Source organism: Suncus etruscus, chromosome 8, assembly GCF_024139225.1.
Source record: "Suncus etruscus isolate mSunEtr1 chromosome 8, mSunEtr1.pri.cur, whole genome shotgun sequence".
Lineage (NCBI taxonomy): Eukaryota > Metazoa > Chordata > Mammalia > Eulipotyphla > Soricidae > Suncus > Suncus etruscus.
In genome coordinates this window covers 4,712,606-4,728,920 of record NC_064855.1, presented here as the reverse complement: position 1 = coordinate 4,728,920, position 16,315 = coordinate 4,712,606, and the positions used below count along the sequence as shown (strand labels likewise).

Sequence of the window (16,315 nt, the reverse complement as noted above, 5' to 3'; positions counted from 1 at the left end):
GACTCCGCCCGCCCTGGAGTCCCTGCCTCCAGGGGTCGCGAGGCTATTGGCTGGCGCGCCTGTCACGTTAGCACATCTCCCAAGATGATTGGCTAATATTTGTACGTAGCCCCGCCCTAGAGGGTCACAAGTTGATGCCTCCGAGTCGTCCCTGACCCCGCCCAAGAAGGTCACAGCCGCGGGCGTGACGCCTTGTCGCAGAGGCGGGGTCGCCCGAATCCACGCTTTCTATTGGCTGCTCGAGGTCACGTGCACCGGACGTCCGGGGGACGGGGCGGGGCTTAGGGCGGCGTTCCCAGCATTCTCTCCGGCAGCGGCGGCGGTGACAGCTGTGCGTGGCTCGGCTGTGCCCAGTGTCCAGTGCTCGGTGTATGGTGCTCCCTGGACGGTGCTCCTGCGTGTTCCCGGCCATGGAGGGCGTGCGCTGGGCTTTCTCCTGCGGCACCTGGCTGCCCAGCCGAGCCGACTGGCTGCTGGCCGTGCGCTCCATCCAGCCCGAGGAGAAGGAGCGCATAGGCCAGTTCGTCTTTGCCCGGGATGCCAAGGCTGCCATGGTTGGTGCTTGGGGGGCTCCCCCGGGGATCTGGGTTTCGGGGTGCACGCGGGGACCCTCATACCCGCTCGGGGCTGCCTTGGTGGCCGCTTCTCACGGGTGCACAGGCCTGGGCCTTGCTTGGGGGCCAGGCAGGCCCAGGTAGCATCACCCCCTTGATCTCCCCAGAAAGGCCTGGTTAGGAGCACCCCACCCGGGCAGCCTCGTTGCATGCATTTCCACTCTAGGTTGCATGTTTTCTCACATGCAAATCTTCCCAATATTATGCTGCAGATGGAGGCCACCCTGGCATTACCCTAAGACAGCTCAGTGGTTCCCAACCCCAACTTTGGGCCCTTTAGGGTTGACATGTAGGGGTGTTAGGGCGTTTTTGAGGGTACAGGGGTGAGTTTTTATTTATTTTTTGAATTCTAATGATGTTTTATTTTAAAAAAATGGGAGAAATTTGGATTCTTGCAGGCTTGAAAACTCAGTCAAATTGAAGGAGCAACTTCGAAGGAAACTTTGACACTATCTCTCTTTTGTCATCACATACTCTTGGTTATTTGGCTTGTGATTTGGGGGGGATTAAGAATAGACGGAGGGGTAGATAGCTGTTATGAGGCTTGCCCGTAGCTGGCGTGGCTGCTCTTGAACTTGAGAATACAGCACCAAGTTAGATGTGTACAACCCTATTACCAGCAACAAAACTAAAGGCAACCCTAAAATGTACTCCAGTCATAGAAGTGGTCTCCTGATCGTGTAATTTAATGCCACAATTAAAGTGTACCTTCCAGTCTTTAAACACGTGCAGGTTTAAAAGTGTATTTCTCTAGGAGGGACTCAGAGAGCTAAACCTTATGCTGGTAATCTATCTAGACGTGTTTAAGCAATGGGAAGGGTTACCTGCTTCCTTCCTGATGGAAGAAGAGAACAAGTAAGAAGGAACATTTTCTATCTTAGGGAGCATTGTTTAAATCATAATGCAGTCTTTGAGTATTTTAACAAAACACATTTTTTGAAATTAAGTGTATATGTGTTTAAAATTCCCGGAATAAGTTTTGTGTGTTAATGCCAGTTCCATAGCTACATATTAAGTAGATCCCAATGCATGCCAACTGTTTTATTTACTCCACAGGCTGGTCGTCTGATGATAAGAAAATTAGTAGCAGAGAAATTAAATATCCCTTGGAATAACATTCGTTTGCAAAGAACTGCTAAGGGAAAACCAGTTCTTGCAAAAGACTCCTCGAACCCGTACCCCAATTTCAACTTCAACATCTCTCACCAAGGGGATTATGCCGTGCTGGCCGCTGAGCCGGAGCTCCAAGTTGGAATCGACATCATGAAGACTAGTTTTCCAGGTGATGACCTTTGCATGCTGCTGGGGCTTATGTCTTGGTTTTCTGTCCTTTCTATTGCACTGTGAATTGTTCCAGCTTTGGGGACAGTACGCTCAGTGCACAAAGATAGTCTAGCTGAGAGAGTATATTTGTAAAAAGGTACATTTCTTTGGATCTTAACAGACTGTTAAGTAAAAAGGAGGTAAAAAGGTCGAGTTTCCTAACCTAGAGATGTTTTACTTGAGGCAAGTAAAAACACAGAGATGTTCTTAATTTATACCTGCGCTTGTTAAGTCAAAGTTGAAACACTCTTTGGCAGGTATGCTCAGGGGTTATTATTTCTGGCTCTGCGCTCAGATGGACTAGGGAACCATTTGGGCTGCCGGGGATCGAACCCACATCAGCCATGCTCAAGACAGGTGCCTTACCTGCTGTGCTAAATCACTCCGGCCCTAAAACAGTATTTTTAAAGACTTCGTAATGCAGTTTTAACACTTCTGTTTGCCTATTAAAAGATGTTAAGTCTAATTGGACTCAAGAGTAAGTTCATTGCGAATAGCATTTTAAGCAGATTTAAGCAATTCTGTGTCATTTTATTCCAGTATTTTCCAGAAATTCATCAGTAAGTTGTTGGTTTGTTGAAGAATCAAATCTTGATGCCGAAGTATAGCATGGTCTTCAGTTAGAGATGACATGTATTTGTGCTTAAAAGAAAATTCTTTGTAGAACGTTAAGATAGTTAAAAAAGTAATTTTCGGTGGGAAGAGATAGCACAACAGTAGGGCATTTGCCTCGCATGCAGCTGATCCAGGATAGACAGTGGTTTGAATCTTTTCAACCCATATGGTCCTCCAAGCCTGCCAGGAGCAATTTCTAAGTGCAGAGCTAGGAGTAACCCCTGAGCGCCACCAGGTGTGACCCTAAAACCAAAAACAAACAAACAAAAAAGTAATTTTCAGAATATTTATATTGTGAGATTTTGCCATAAAAGTTTGTTAATGGGGCCAAAGTGGTGGCACAAGCAGTAGGGCATTTGCCTTGCATGTGCTGACCTAGGGCGGACTGTGGTTCAATCCCCCAACATCCCACATGGTCCCCCAAGCCAGGAGCAATTTCTGAGCACATAGTCAGGAGTAAGCCCTGAGTGTCACAGGGTATGACCAAAAGGCTCCCCCCCCCCAAAAAAAAAAAGTTTGTAGCTGGTCATCATTGAAACTGCTAACAGTATGGGGTCTGAGTGGTGCCGACCTCTTTTATACGTGTGACCCACACATACACCCATGGACAGATTTAGGATTAATACCTCCTGTTCACAGAGGCTAGACGCCTAGGGGACAGAGGTTAGGATTTGCACTGCTTTTAGCACAGAGTTGTGTGGTCCATAGACAAGCCAGATGTCCCGTACATCGCAGCAATTTGATGCTTGTAACTCTGAGCCTTTAACAGGCCCAATAGCAGGTGGAGGTTGCTTTTAACTAATTTGATAAAGATGGCATCTGACAATGATAATAATGAGGGATCGGAGCCTGAATATGCATCTTGCTTTTTTTTTTTGACTGTTGGACCACCGGGAAGGACTTACTGCAATCTGCTCAGGGCTAGCACAGATATCTTGGAGCCTCAGGATCCCATATGTGATACCTTAAGACAGTCAAACCCAGCTCATTTGGTCACTGTATGCAAGGCCAGTGCCCAATCACTACTATGACTTGTACCATCTCTGACCCCAGGCCTTTCTCCTTTCATTGTTTCCTGCCTTTTATCTGAATGTGCTCATGTCCTTTTTTCTCCAGTGATGAATTGGTTTTCAGAAAGATCTGAAGGATCACCTTACTTTAAAAAAAAACTGGGTGAACTTGGGAAAAAAGCCCTTTTATTTCTGCATTACGTTTTTCTTAAGTGAACTTTTGTTTTGTCTTGTTTTATTTTGGTCACACCTTGTGGTGCTCAGGGATTGATCCTGGCGATGCTCGGGGACCATCTGAAATGCCAGGAATCTAAACCTGGGGCCAGAGATCAAACCTGGGTTTTCGGTGTGCTAGGCAAATGCCCTACCTGCTCTCCTGTCACTCCAGCCCCACATGAACTTTTCCTAAAGCCAAACATGATCGGAAAGGATATTGAACCATAGGACTTGAACCATATGTCTGTGCATCATTGGAACTCAGCATGTGTATGTGAAAAGTCTGGGTTTGTGGATGTGACTTAGTTTATTGTGCATCATAACTTCTAAATTCTGGGTTATCGCAGATGGCAGGTCTTATTCTTTAAGTCCAGCTGAGTAGAAGCGGGCATCCATCATTTCTACCATATCAAAATTGTGCCAACAATTTTCAGGGTTCCTCTGTGTGACTTTCTAAAGCCTGTATCATATTCCAAAAGCACTGTATATAGTAGGTGTAATTACAGGGATCACACTTAGCCAAAAGAAGATAGCCACCAGCCCGCTTCTTTTTTTGTGAAGAAATCACCTGAAAACCATTAGATGTTTGTCTCACAGTATACCACAAAACACAGTTTTTGATAAATAGACCAAAAAAACTTGATAAAACAGCAGACAAGAGGGTTTAGCAATGACCACACCCTGCCACATTATGGCTAACAGTGATTTTTAAGTCTTTCCAGGAACTTGACCATTCTATTCCTTCAGCCATCCACTCTTGGAAGCCATTTTTTAGCTAAGAAACCTAGTAAGCAATGCTAAATAGCATGATAAGAAAGTTTGGGGTGCGAACATTGGACTCAAGGGGCCTGACCCAAGTCTTGGAGAGTGAGTGAAAGCAGCTCAGGTAACTGGAAGCTCAGGAGGCTCAAACATCAAACATTCCTAGATTTGTATCTGAATCCATTTCTGAACCAATTCTTAGGCCTCAAGTTTCTTTGTATGCAAATCAGCACCTTGGAGTCGAAGCCTCTTTTCCCTTGGAGAATGAAACAAACTTTACTATGTTGTTGGGAGCCCCCAAGCCTATACGGGCCAGGCTAGACCAGTCCCCTCCTTACAGGAGACTGGTCCCCTCATCTGGCTGCTATTGTGCTCACACCTCACTTTGGGTTTGGAGGGTCTATGGGGCTGAGCTTTAAGCCTTAAGGTTTGACTTTAGTACGCCTTTTGCCCATAGACCTTCAGTATTAGCTTAAGGGACTTAAATCACTTTGAGGTAATTATTGCAGTAGGTGCCAGTCTAGTTTCTGTGTCCTGTTAGTCCATAGTTGCGAGGCAGCTAGTTTCCAGCTCTTTATTTCCCAGTGATAAAGCTATACGCCTGGAAAATTTGGTTTTTCAGACCTTGGTTGGTATCTCTGTAGCAGTAGGGTGCTTCAATTGAAGGTGTATGTATGTGTGGTGCTGTTTTTTATTCAGCACAATCTTCCAGAATGTTTACAATACAAATTCACTCTTTATTTTCCTACTATTTTGTTTTGTTTTGTTTTGTTTTTGGGTCACACCCGGCAGTGTTCAGGGGCCACTCCTGGCTCTCTGCTCAGAAATCACTCCTGGCAGGCGCGGGGGACCATATGGGATGCCTGGATTCAAACCACGACCTTCTGCATGCAAGGCAAATGCCTTACCTTATCTCTCCAGCCCGCTATTTTTTTTTTTAAATGAGTTTGCCTATTGTGTATTTTCACCATAATGCCACAGTGTGTCGCTGTTTGGCTTTGAATATGTGAAAAATCCTCCCTGTTGGTCAGGTCAGTTCCTTTTTGGAACAGATAAAATGCTCAGACCACTCCACATGCCAGGATTTCTGGGTGTTTGACTGGTATGTGGGGGGCTCTGGGCAGGACAGCTAGCCACAGGTCCCCTGGGCTGAACTCCTAGTCCAGGGGGCCAAGATCCCCCCAAACCTGGTGGGTCTTCAGGGCCACGCCTGGTTAATCGGGCCCTGGGGGGAGGCGGGGGAGAAATCCCGCCCTTTGCATCCCAAAACTGCAGAGGCACGGCTGGGCTCAGACCACTCCACATGCCAGGATTTCTGGGTGTTTGACTGGTATGTGGGGGGCTCTGGGCAGGACAGCTAGCCACAGGTCCCCTGGGCTGAACTCCTAGTCCAGGGGGCCAAGATCCCCCCAAACCTGGTGGGTCTTCAGGGCCACGCCTGGTTAATCGGGCCCTGGGGGGAGGCGGGGGAGAAATCCCGCCCTTTGCATCCCAAAACTGCAGAGGCACGGCTGGGCTCAGACCACTCCACATGCCAGGATTTCTGGGTGTTTGACTGGTATGTGGGGGGCTCTGGGCAGGACAGCTAGCCACAGGTCCCCTGGGCTGAACTCCTAGTCCAGGGGGCCAAGATCCCCCCAAACCTGGTGGGTCTTCAGGGCCACGCCTGGTTAATCGGGCCCTGGGGGGAGGCGGGGGAGAAATCCCGCCCTTTGCATCCCAAAACTGCAGAGGCACGGCTGGGCTCAGACCACTCCACATGCCAGGATTTCTGGGTGTTTGACTGGTATGTGGGGGGCTCTGGGCAGGACAGCTAGCCACAGGTCCCCTGGGCTGAACTCCTAGTCCAGGGGGCCAAGATCCCCCCAAACCTGGTGGGTCTTCAGGGCCACGCCTGGTTAATCGGGCCCTGGGGGGAGGCGGGGGAGAAATCCCGCCCTTTGCATCCCAAAACTGCAGAACCGCGCGGGGGCTAGCGCCCCCGCGCGTACTTCATATATTAAGTGTATTCCTACTGTTATGTTACTTTTTACGTATCCAGAATCTTTATTATGTATCGTGCCCTTTCCCACATCCCTACAAAGCTCTTTTTTATTCCTTTACTCTCTATCCCCCCCAAACATCTCTAATCTACATTACTCTTTTTAATCAGTAGTGTACAAGCGTTATCACAGACCAAAGCCGTGCATTGTGTGTAACAACCCCAAACTGTTTCAAGATACATAAAATGGACACGTATTTCTTTAGAATATTTTGGTTTTTTTTCTCTGACAGCTATAATTCTTACTAAATGTTGTCTTATATAGTGACGATTCTAACCGCTTTTCTTCTTCTCTTTTTGAGCTGTTTAACAAGGAATCTTAGAGAAAGAGTCCCCCAGATTAATGCTTATGATTGAACCATAATTGTTCTTATCACCCCCTTATGGGCCAAGAACACCACGTGGCATTGCTCCTTTTTTGCATAGGCACATTAAAATGGGAAAATACTATACATATAAATAAGATCCTATCTAATAGAGATTGGTACAGACTAATCTTATAGTGCAAAGGGACCTTACACCCTGAACATTGACATAACGACCTGGCACAGACCTCAGAATAAAGGGCATTCCCCTGAACCAGGGAAGCCATCCACAAAACATCCAGGCTGGTCTATAGCATCACCTGGAAGCAATCCTCTACCAAGGAAGACTCTACACTGCTCAGACATTGTCCTGCTCAAAAGAGACTTCCATTAACACTGAGAAGACTTAACAACAACAACGATTTGCTTACAGGACAGGGCTCCCTGCATTGCCCTTTGATTGTAAGGTGAAACCAGAGGACGCTCCACATCCTGACTTCAATGTTGGATATACAGATTCCAGGATCTTAAATACAGAAGCTTGATACCAACAACAGAGACTGTGTGAAAAATATAAGTGTGTTGGCACTACAGACAATGTCTTGGATTGGACGATCTAGCTTGCCTGGAGCCTAGAGTTGGTCTTGTGCCAGGAACCTTCAGGGGTCGGGTCTTTTTGTATTTAGGCCAAGGTTATTTCTTTCCATGTCCCTCATATTTTGGTGGGCCTATGCAAACAACAATTGCCACTCTAACACCATTTTTGCTGTGCTCCTTTGACTCTAATCCTTAAACAGAACCCAGTTAAGATTTGAGGTCAACTTAAGCTAATATGCATGAATATGGAAATGTAAAAAAAAAAAATGCTATGCCTGTAATGTTTAAGGAGTTATGTAAGTTTTATGGCTTTAGATTGCCTTGTGTGCTGTTAAGAAATATTATAGTGTGTTACAATCTTAATGTTCTTTGGATGAAATTTCAAAGTTGGGATATCAGCAAGGGGACTTCTGAGAATTATGTTATGTATTGTCCTTCCACTGTAACTTTACCTTGTCCTCTTTCTTTGCATCCTTGTTCTCATAATTACAAATAAAAAATTAAAAAAAAAAAAAAATGCTCTCAAAACAGGGTAGCTTTGTATGTCAGTTTCTTTTAGATTAGCGTGCGTGTTTAATTTTTTCGCCCTTTGGCTCGTCTTTAGTTAATAAAGTCAGAGGACTGCATGAAATTTATGAAATTATAACTTGAAAACTATACTCTTGAGGCTGACAGAAAAAGAATTTGGAGTTTGGGTTATTTGTTTCAGCAATGGTGCTAAAGCTGGAGATCTTCTCAAAGGACTCAAGGGCTAGCTTGGGTTGAAGCCAGGTTAATGGGCCCATCCTAAAAGGGTTTGTGGGCAAATAGACTTAATGTTTTTTCTCTATGGGAAGGGTGCCATAGTAATACTGCTAATATAGAAACTCTCTGCAAGCTGCATTGGGGGAGAAAGAGAGTGTTTCTTCTACCTGATGACCTTTTCGGTAGAGCCCACTTAGGAGTTCTAACTGCTGCTTTTCTGGGGTATTAGTGATTGTGCAGGGAAAGTATTAACTAAGGGGAGGTGGACATAGGTATTTTAGGAACTGGAGCTGCATCGTTGGGGGTCTCATATTTTGGGGTCTAATATTTTAGAAGTGCCTGGTTAGGCTTCCTGTGAGGTTTAAAAATCACAAATGACAGGCTACATTATCTGTAATGTTTGTACATGTTTTGCCTGTATACAAATAAATGAAAGATGACTGTGTCTGCCTAGCAATGAGTATAAACTTGGGGAAATGCAAAGGTATATAGTATATATTTAAGTTCATCTCACTGATACTTCTGGGAATAAGATCCTCGTGAGTTCTGTCATTTTTCATTTCTCCAAGGCCATATAGTTTTGCTGTTTGTGGAACAGTGAGGCTAAAAATATATAGTATTCATTTTTGTTTAAGTAAGTGAGTTTTTCTCATACCAAAAGAATATAAATTAAAATTAGTTTTCATTTGAGGACAGCATAATGGAAGATGTCAAGATCAACCTTGAGAGAAATGTATTTGCTGCTTTTCTAACTGATAGTTTTGAGTAAAGAAACTGCCTTGGATTTTTCCACCATACCTAACACTTGTAGCAAGCAGATGGTTTGTTTCTCTTCCTTCCTGTTATTTAACCAAGCGGAATTTTCACCCAGCCATGTAGGGGTGAATGGGGGTCCCCCATGTTACCAGTCCTGCACTTCTGGGTATACCTCCAGCGTGCACTTGCTCCAGGACTCTTCTGAAGTGCTCTTGAGTGCTGTGGGTTATGAAGTTCTGTCATCAAAGTAGGAGATGCCCCAGTTTTTGCTTAGAACTTTAAAAGACTTTGGTGTGACATTGATCAACTTGGGGGTCCCGGGCATCTGTTCCTGGAGGTCATCGGCCTTTTCTGTGACCCAGCGGGAGGAATGTCCCTGTCCCAGTGGGTTCTGCAGGTCTGTTGTTCTCTCAGTTATCAACTTGTATTGATCTGTTGGTATTTTGTTTAGGACTATTGGAAACAATAAAAGTAAGGGGCAGGGGCCGGAGCAATAGCACAGCAGTAAGGTTTTTTGCCTTGCCTGCAAGGCACAGATCTCGGTTTGATCCCTGGCGTCTCATAGGGTCCCCCAAGTCAGGAGCGATTTCTGTCTGCGAGCATAGCTGGGAGTAACTCCTGAGCGTCACTGGGTGTGGCCCAAAAACCAAAAAAAAAGTAAGGGATGGCCTTCTTCCCCCCCCCCCCCCCCTTTTAGTTTGTAACTTTTAGTACAAGGATATGTATTTTTATATTTGGTATTTTCCCCCTTTCAATTCTGCCTTTTTCTCATTTGACAGGCCGTGGTTCAATTTCAGAATTCTTTCATATTATGAAGAGAAAGTTCACCAACAAAGAATGGGAGACCATCAGAAGCTTTAAGAATGAGTGGACTCAGCTGGATATGTTTTATAGGAATTGGGTATATTTCTTTCTAGTTCTGACAGTAAATAGCTGTGGTGATAACTGTGTCAAAGTCGGAGCCAAAGGTATTTTATTACTCTGCAGTGGTTTCAACAGGATTAAAAGGAAACATGACACTCACTGGGAATCATGTATTTTAAAACATCTAAAAAGAGTCCAAGTATCGTCACTGTGCTGCCAGATGCTTCATAATCTGAAAGCAAGACAGTTAATCACTATCATGCTTCTTTCTTAAAGGGAGACACATACACAAGGCCTCACTTCACAAACATACTACTTCAAACTGAAGATATTGCTCAAACTGTGAGAGTGAGTGAGTGAGTGAGTGAGTGAGTGAGTGAGTGAGTGAGTGAGTTCAGTACTGGGATTCCCACTGGGATGGAGTCTGAGGAGGGAGGCTTCAGGGGTTCCCCTCAAATCCCACAGCTGGTTTGATCCCAGGCTACCAAGGGCTGAAAGATTGGCAACTATAAATGTAGCTACAAGTCCAGCTGTTTGGAGGTTGGGAGAGATGCCAGGCAGTGCTGGAAGATTAAAGGGGTGCCAGGGGTTGAATTGAGTTTACCACTTGCAGGTCAAGTGCCTTTTGTACTACTGCTCTGGTGCTCTCGATTTTCTGAAGTATTTGACTGAAAGCTCAAAGGCAGAAACATGTCTCTCTTCCTCTCCTCTCTCTATCTCTCAGGCCCTGAAGGAAAGCTTCATAAAAGCAGTTGGTGTTGGCCTGGGATTTGAATTGCAGCGACTTGAGTTTGATATCTCCCCGTTGAACTTGGAGATTGGCCAAGTGTATAAAGAAACACGCCTGTTCCTCGATGGGGAGGAAGAAAAGGAGTGGACCTTTGAGGTAGGGAACTTAGCCCTGTTCTGAGAATGTCCTTATTTTAGGCACATATGAAATGAATATGGAGAAGCTGGTCCTCGTCTTTTGAGAACTCTGAACTTTTAAGCTGCTGTTGAAAGAAGTGAGGGAAGGAGGCCCAGGGCTAATTCAGAGTGCTTATGGTCTATTAAAAACTATCCAACATTAACTTCTTTATTCATTCATCTGTTCTCAGGCACTTGTATTGTTTCCAAATTCAATTAAAAATAGTATTAAAAAATATCTTGACAACTGCTACCAAGACAAAAATTATCTTAATATATTGCAGTCCCTTATCCCTCAAGTATATGTCAAGAAAGCTAAAAGCTATTTCTCCCATGGAGGTTAAAAGGAACATAGATGTTGAGAATCTGTGGCTCGTCTTAAAGGACAGTGAGGAGGATTGATCGAATATGAATGTCAGGTTATAGCTTAAACCTTTATTTTAAGAAAGGAAAACTGTGAACAGTTTGCTAAAACTTAAAATCTAAACTATGTTTTTGTAATCGTTGCATCAGTTGGACGACTTACGAACTATCCTGCCTGCCAGAGCGATCTCTTTCTCTCCCTCTCCCTCTCTCTGTCTCCCTTAGACTCTCACTCTCTACTCTCTCTCTCTCCCACTCTGCTCTGTCTCTCCCTCTTTGCTCTGTCTCTCTCCCTTTCCTCTTTGCAGCTGATGCTTATTAGAGGTGTTCACAACAGGACGGCCGTAGGGTGGAGTTGCCCACTGAGCTTTCTGTGGTGTCATGATTGATTGTGACCGAGCCATTGTTAAACGGCCTGTCTAGTCGTGCTACCCGTGTCATAGACACTTCCTGCCACTGCAGTCTGAATTGCTTGTTGGTTGGTTGGTTGGTTGGTTGGTTGGTTGGTTGGTTGGTTGGTTGGTTGCAGTGAATTTTGACTTGTCACAAGGTAAGTGGGTAAATTGCAGAGGACAGCATTTACCCACTCTTTACGTTGGATTTCACAGGCTGAAAGAAAACAGTTCATTATCCCCTTGCCTCTGGTGTTTATTTGCCTCGCTCTGTGCTCTGGGACTGCTGATACAAGTGTTTTCTGAAAGAACTTACAGCCAGAGTATTTCTGTATGTTATAACACTTCCATTGTCAATATCTTCAGGGTAAAGAACAAGGGGAAGATCATTTATCAAAAAGAGTAATTATGCTTATTATAAACGCAGTGGGCTTATTATTTTTAGTTTAAAGGAAAATAACTCACCTATTTTTGATAGTTTTCTGATAGTTGGCTATCTTTTTTCCTCCTTAGCCATATTTTCCTATACTTATTCTTTTTTTTCTTTTTTTAATTATCTTTATTGAAACATCGTGATTACAAACGTGATTATAGTTATGTGATTACAGTCATGTAAAGAACACCCCCCTTCACCAGTGCAGTATTCCCACCACCAATTTCCCAGATCTCCCTCCTCCCCACCCCCCCACACCCGTACTCGAGACAGGCTTTCTACTTCCCTCATTCATTCACATTGTTATGATAGTTTTCAGTGTAGTCATCTCTCCAACTGTACTCATCACTCTGTGTGATGAGCTTCATGTCATGAGCTGCACCTACCAGCCCTCATCTCTCTTGTCTCTGATACTGTTAAAAATGTCTTTCATTTTTCTTAAAGCCCATAAATGAGTGAAACCATTCTGCATCTTTCTCTCTCCCTCTGACTTATTTCACTCAGCATAATAGATTTCATGTACATCCATGTATAGGAAAATTTCATGACTTCATCTTTCCTGACGGCAGCATAGTATTCCATTGTGTATATGTACCACAGTTTCTTTAGCCACTCATCTGTTGAAGGGCATCTTGGTTGTTTCCAGAGTCTGGCTATTGTAAATAGCACTGCAATGAATATAGGTGTAAGGAAGGGATTTTTGTATTTTATTTTTGTGTTCCTCGGGTATATTCCTAGGAGTGGTATAGCTGGATCGTATGGAAGCTCAATTTCCAGTTTGTGAAGGAATCTCCATATCGCTTTCCATAAAGGTTGTACTAGACGGCATTCCCACCAGCAGTGAAAAAGAGTTCCTTTCTCTCCACATCCCTGCCAGCACTGCTTGTTTTCCTTTTTTGTGATGTGTGCCGATCTTACTGAAACTTATTTTTACTTTTTTAAGATATCTTAATGTGTTAAAATACAAAGGAAAGGATAAAGGCTAATAAAAACTCTCTAAGTAATAGTATTTCCAATTCCTTTTTTTTTAAGTATTTCCTTTTTTTTTTTGGTTTTTGGGCCCCACCCGGCAGTGCTCAGGGGTTACTCCTGGCTGTCTGCTCAGAAATAGCTCCTGGCAGTCACGGGGGACCATATGGGACACTGGGATTCGAACCAACCACCTTAGGTCCTGGATCGGCTGCTTGCAAGGCAAACACCGCTGTGCTATCTCTCCGGGCCCAAGTATTTCCAATTCTTAACTGCCCACTTCAACTAATGGAAAACTTAACTTGCCTTGGTGGTGAAGTGACTGGCCAATGAAATTTATGTTTTCTTTTCATAGTTTTCTCATTTTTTTTCTGGGAACTGCATATATTTAAGACATAAAATTTCTTTTTTCCTGTCTCATACACAGGGGAAAATAGATAATTACATGTCAGTTCTTACCTATACAATTGCATCATGACTTTCTACAAACTATATAACTATAAGTCTGTATTTATGTGTGTGTGTATACACACACACACACACACACACACACACACATAAACTATAGCATGTGCTTAACTAAATGTCTATTAAAAGTGTTGAAATCTTTGTAATATACCGTAGGTTTATCTAAAAGTGACTTCACCAGTGACAACAGATTGCTATTTGTAGGTAGTACTATGTTGCTAATGTATAATATCAGTTAGGAAGAAACATTCAAGCAGTTTTGTCTTTTAAAGTGGGAAGAATGAGGCTGTGTTCTAAGAGAGCGACACCTGTGCCATTGAAGGGGGAAGTTACGAAGGACTTTGATGGCATCATCATGGTCTTTGGGATAGAGATAACTAGGTCTAACTATTTTTGAAGGTAAAATTCACCAAAGTTGTTCTTGTGCCTACGTGAGAATGTATTCCTTTCAGGAAATACAGTATTGCAGTATTTCCGAATAAAGGCTCATACATGGTTTCTTCAGTGAGGTAGGGGAGAAGAGAACTTGGTAAGTATCTAAGATTGTGATTTTTTTTTAAATGCATGCAAAAAGTACCTCTGTACCTCTTCTATTTCAGGAAAGCAAAATAGATGACCACCATTTTGTTGCAGTTGCTCTCAGGAAACCTGATGGATCTAAACAGGATGTAAGATTTCAAGATCTCATTGACTTGTTATTAGTATTAGTTTTATATTAGTCTTGGTATTAGTCTGTCTGGGATGAGTCATGAAAGCATCCACTCTCCAAGTGTTGAAAAGCTTAATTTGAGTTTAATATGGAATGAATCGTGCCCTGAACAACTGTTGTGATTTATTCAAGTTCCATTTGGGGGTGTTTTCAATTTGTTTTGGGAGTGGTTCCATCCGAGAAGTCCAGAGCAGAGAACTTGGGCTATCGCAGTGAAACCCCAGCCACATTGACTCTCATCAGGGCTCTACAGGACTTGTCCCCTGCTCTGTGCTCAGTACTCTTGTGGTGGAATTTGCCCCCACCCCCCACCTCGAAGCACAACCTGCCTTGGACCTCTCAGTCCCACCCAGGAATCTTGAACTGATGACCCCATGACCCAGTTGATATCTTCACCAAATACCACAGTTTAATCCTGTGTAAATTTCTTGTGGGGGAGGCTGATTTGTTATATTAGGAGCACTAATATAAGGAATAAAAAATTACCAGAAATATTAATATATTCAGTAATGTGTTCTGAAATAATGTGTCTTGTTTTTGTAATTATAAGTTGAGGGAACTAATAATAGCATGGTAACAATGAAGGCATTGTTTGTTTTTGTTTTCTTTCCAATTTAGGTTTCATCTCATTCTAAATCAACCCAGAGAGAGTTTACTGTCCTCACTTTTAGTGATTTAATATCATCGGCTGTGCCTATGACTCCTGAAGATCCATCATTTTGGGACTGTTTTTGCTTCACAGAGGAAATCCCAATACGAAATGGTACAAAGTCATGATAATAATTCCTTATGTCCTACGGGGAAATGAAAACTGTTTATAATCTTTTGTATTCACTAAAAAATAAATTCCTCATGGTATCACATTTTATTTCACAAAACAGTTTAAAAACAGCTTTTCGTACGAAAAAGCAGACTCCCAGATCAAGATAGCTCGCTAGGATACGTGCTTACCTCTTCCTCCCAAAATCGTGTCGGATGGACCGAAGAAATAGAAACCGTGACGGAATATCACAGAGTGCTACACGCTCATTGTACAGAAGTAGAAACTACAAACATGCAAAAAGAAAACACTTAAATCCCTATCTTTCAGAGGTAACTATTCCTAAACCTCTTATATCTTTCCAGACTTTTTTCTTGGTAAATGAATCTATATTAATATACTTGTTGGGTTTTTTTAATGGGGACATAATATAATTTTCTTGTAATTTTTTTCTCTTAATGCTATATCTACTGTTTATAAGTGTGCTCTGTGTCTTAACTTTTCGTGGCTTTACCATGTTCTATTATATGACTAATAATAGTTAGGATGCTTTTGACCAGAGATAACAAAGAATATTAATTGACTTTAGTAATCAGTAATATTTATTAGATCATATAATGCACGGTTGAGAAATACCATTAACAGTTTTTTGTTTTTGCCTCAGCCTTTGTTTTGCTTTATTTGTGGACTTCATGGTCCTAAAACCTGCTGTTAAATTCACAGCGTCACTTCTTCAGAATGGCCACAAAGACCTTTCTCCCTCCTCCCAGCTCAGTTTGATCAGGGAACGCTCTTCTCAAGAGGCCCGAAAGATAGCCCCTCAATGTTTATTGACTCAGACCAGGTCATTAAGCACCTGGCTTGTAAATCTGCCGCAAGTCTAATGGCCAGTAAGGCATAGTGGCTGTGAAAGATGAATTTTACTGCTTGGCAGCTTAGTTTCAGGTTTTGTCAGTCATTGGTATTCTTGAAATTCTGGTTGGAGGCCAAAGGGATAGCAAGCAGTAAAGCGTTTGCCTTGCATGCTGCTGACCTGGGATGGACTCAGTTTTGATCCCCAGTATCCCATATGGTCCCCAAGCCTGCTAGGAGTGATTTTGAGCACAGAGCCAGGAGTAACCCCTGAGCACTGCCGGATGAGGCCCCAAAACAAAAATTAAAATAAAATTCTGGCTGGCGGGCCTGTCATGTGGCCTGTTCTCTGAGCCTGTCACTGCTCCAGAGGCCACTAACGAAGAGCTGCCTCAGAGGACACTGGGGAGTGAGTAGTTAGTTGCTCTGCTCATTTAGTTACCAACAGCTTATTCTCTAACATCTACCAGTTTTATCCCCTAGGTTGAGGCTAAAATAGAAGCTTCCTCTTGGGGCAGGAGAGATAGCATGGAGGTAGGGTGTTTGCCTTGCATGCAGAAGGACAATGGTTCGAATCCCAGCATTCCATATGGTAACCCGAGCCTGCCAGGAGTGA

General features: G+C 43.4%; 1 protein-coding gene across 2 annotated transcripts; it reads left to right on the top strand.

Moving 5' to 3' along the window:
* The first annotated feature begins 322 nt into the window (after positions 1 to 322).
* AASDHPPT (aminoadipate-semialdehyde dehydrogenase-phosphopantetheinyl transferase) lies at positions 323 to 15,671 on the top strand. 2 transcript variants are annotated; one of them, XM_049778581.1, is made up of 7 exons: positions 323 to 554; positions 1,671 to 1,896; positions 9,763 to 9,884; positions 10,572 to 10,733; positions 13,978 to 14,046; positions 14,706 to 14,850; positions 14,969 to 15,671. In XM_049778581.1, exons 1-7 carry the CDS (start codon positions 372 to 374, stop codon positions 14,971 to 14,973), a joined length of 912 nt encoding a protein of 303 aa, XP_049634538.1. In that variant the 5' UTR covers positions 323 to 371; the 3' UTR covers positions 14,974 to 15,671. The 2 variants fall into 2 exon arrangements, with proteins under 2 accessions (XP_049634538.1, XP_049634537.1); XM_049778580.1 differs by lacking the exon at positions 14,969 to 15,671 and having other exon boundaries at positions 14,706 to 14,864.
* Positions 15,672 to 16,315: the final 644 nt, after the last annotated feature.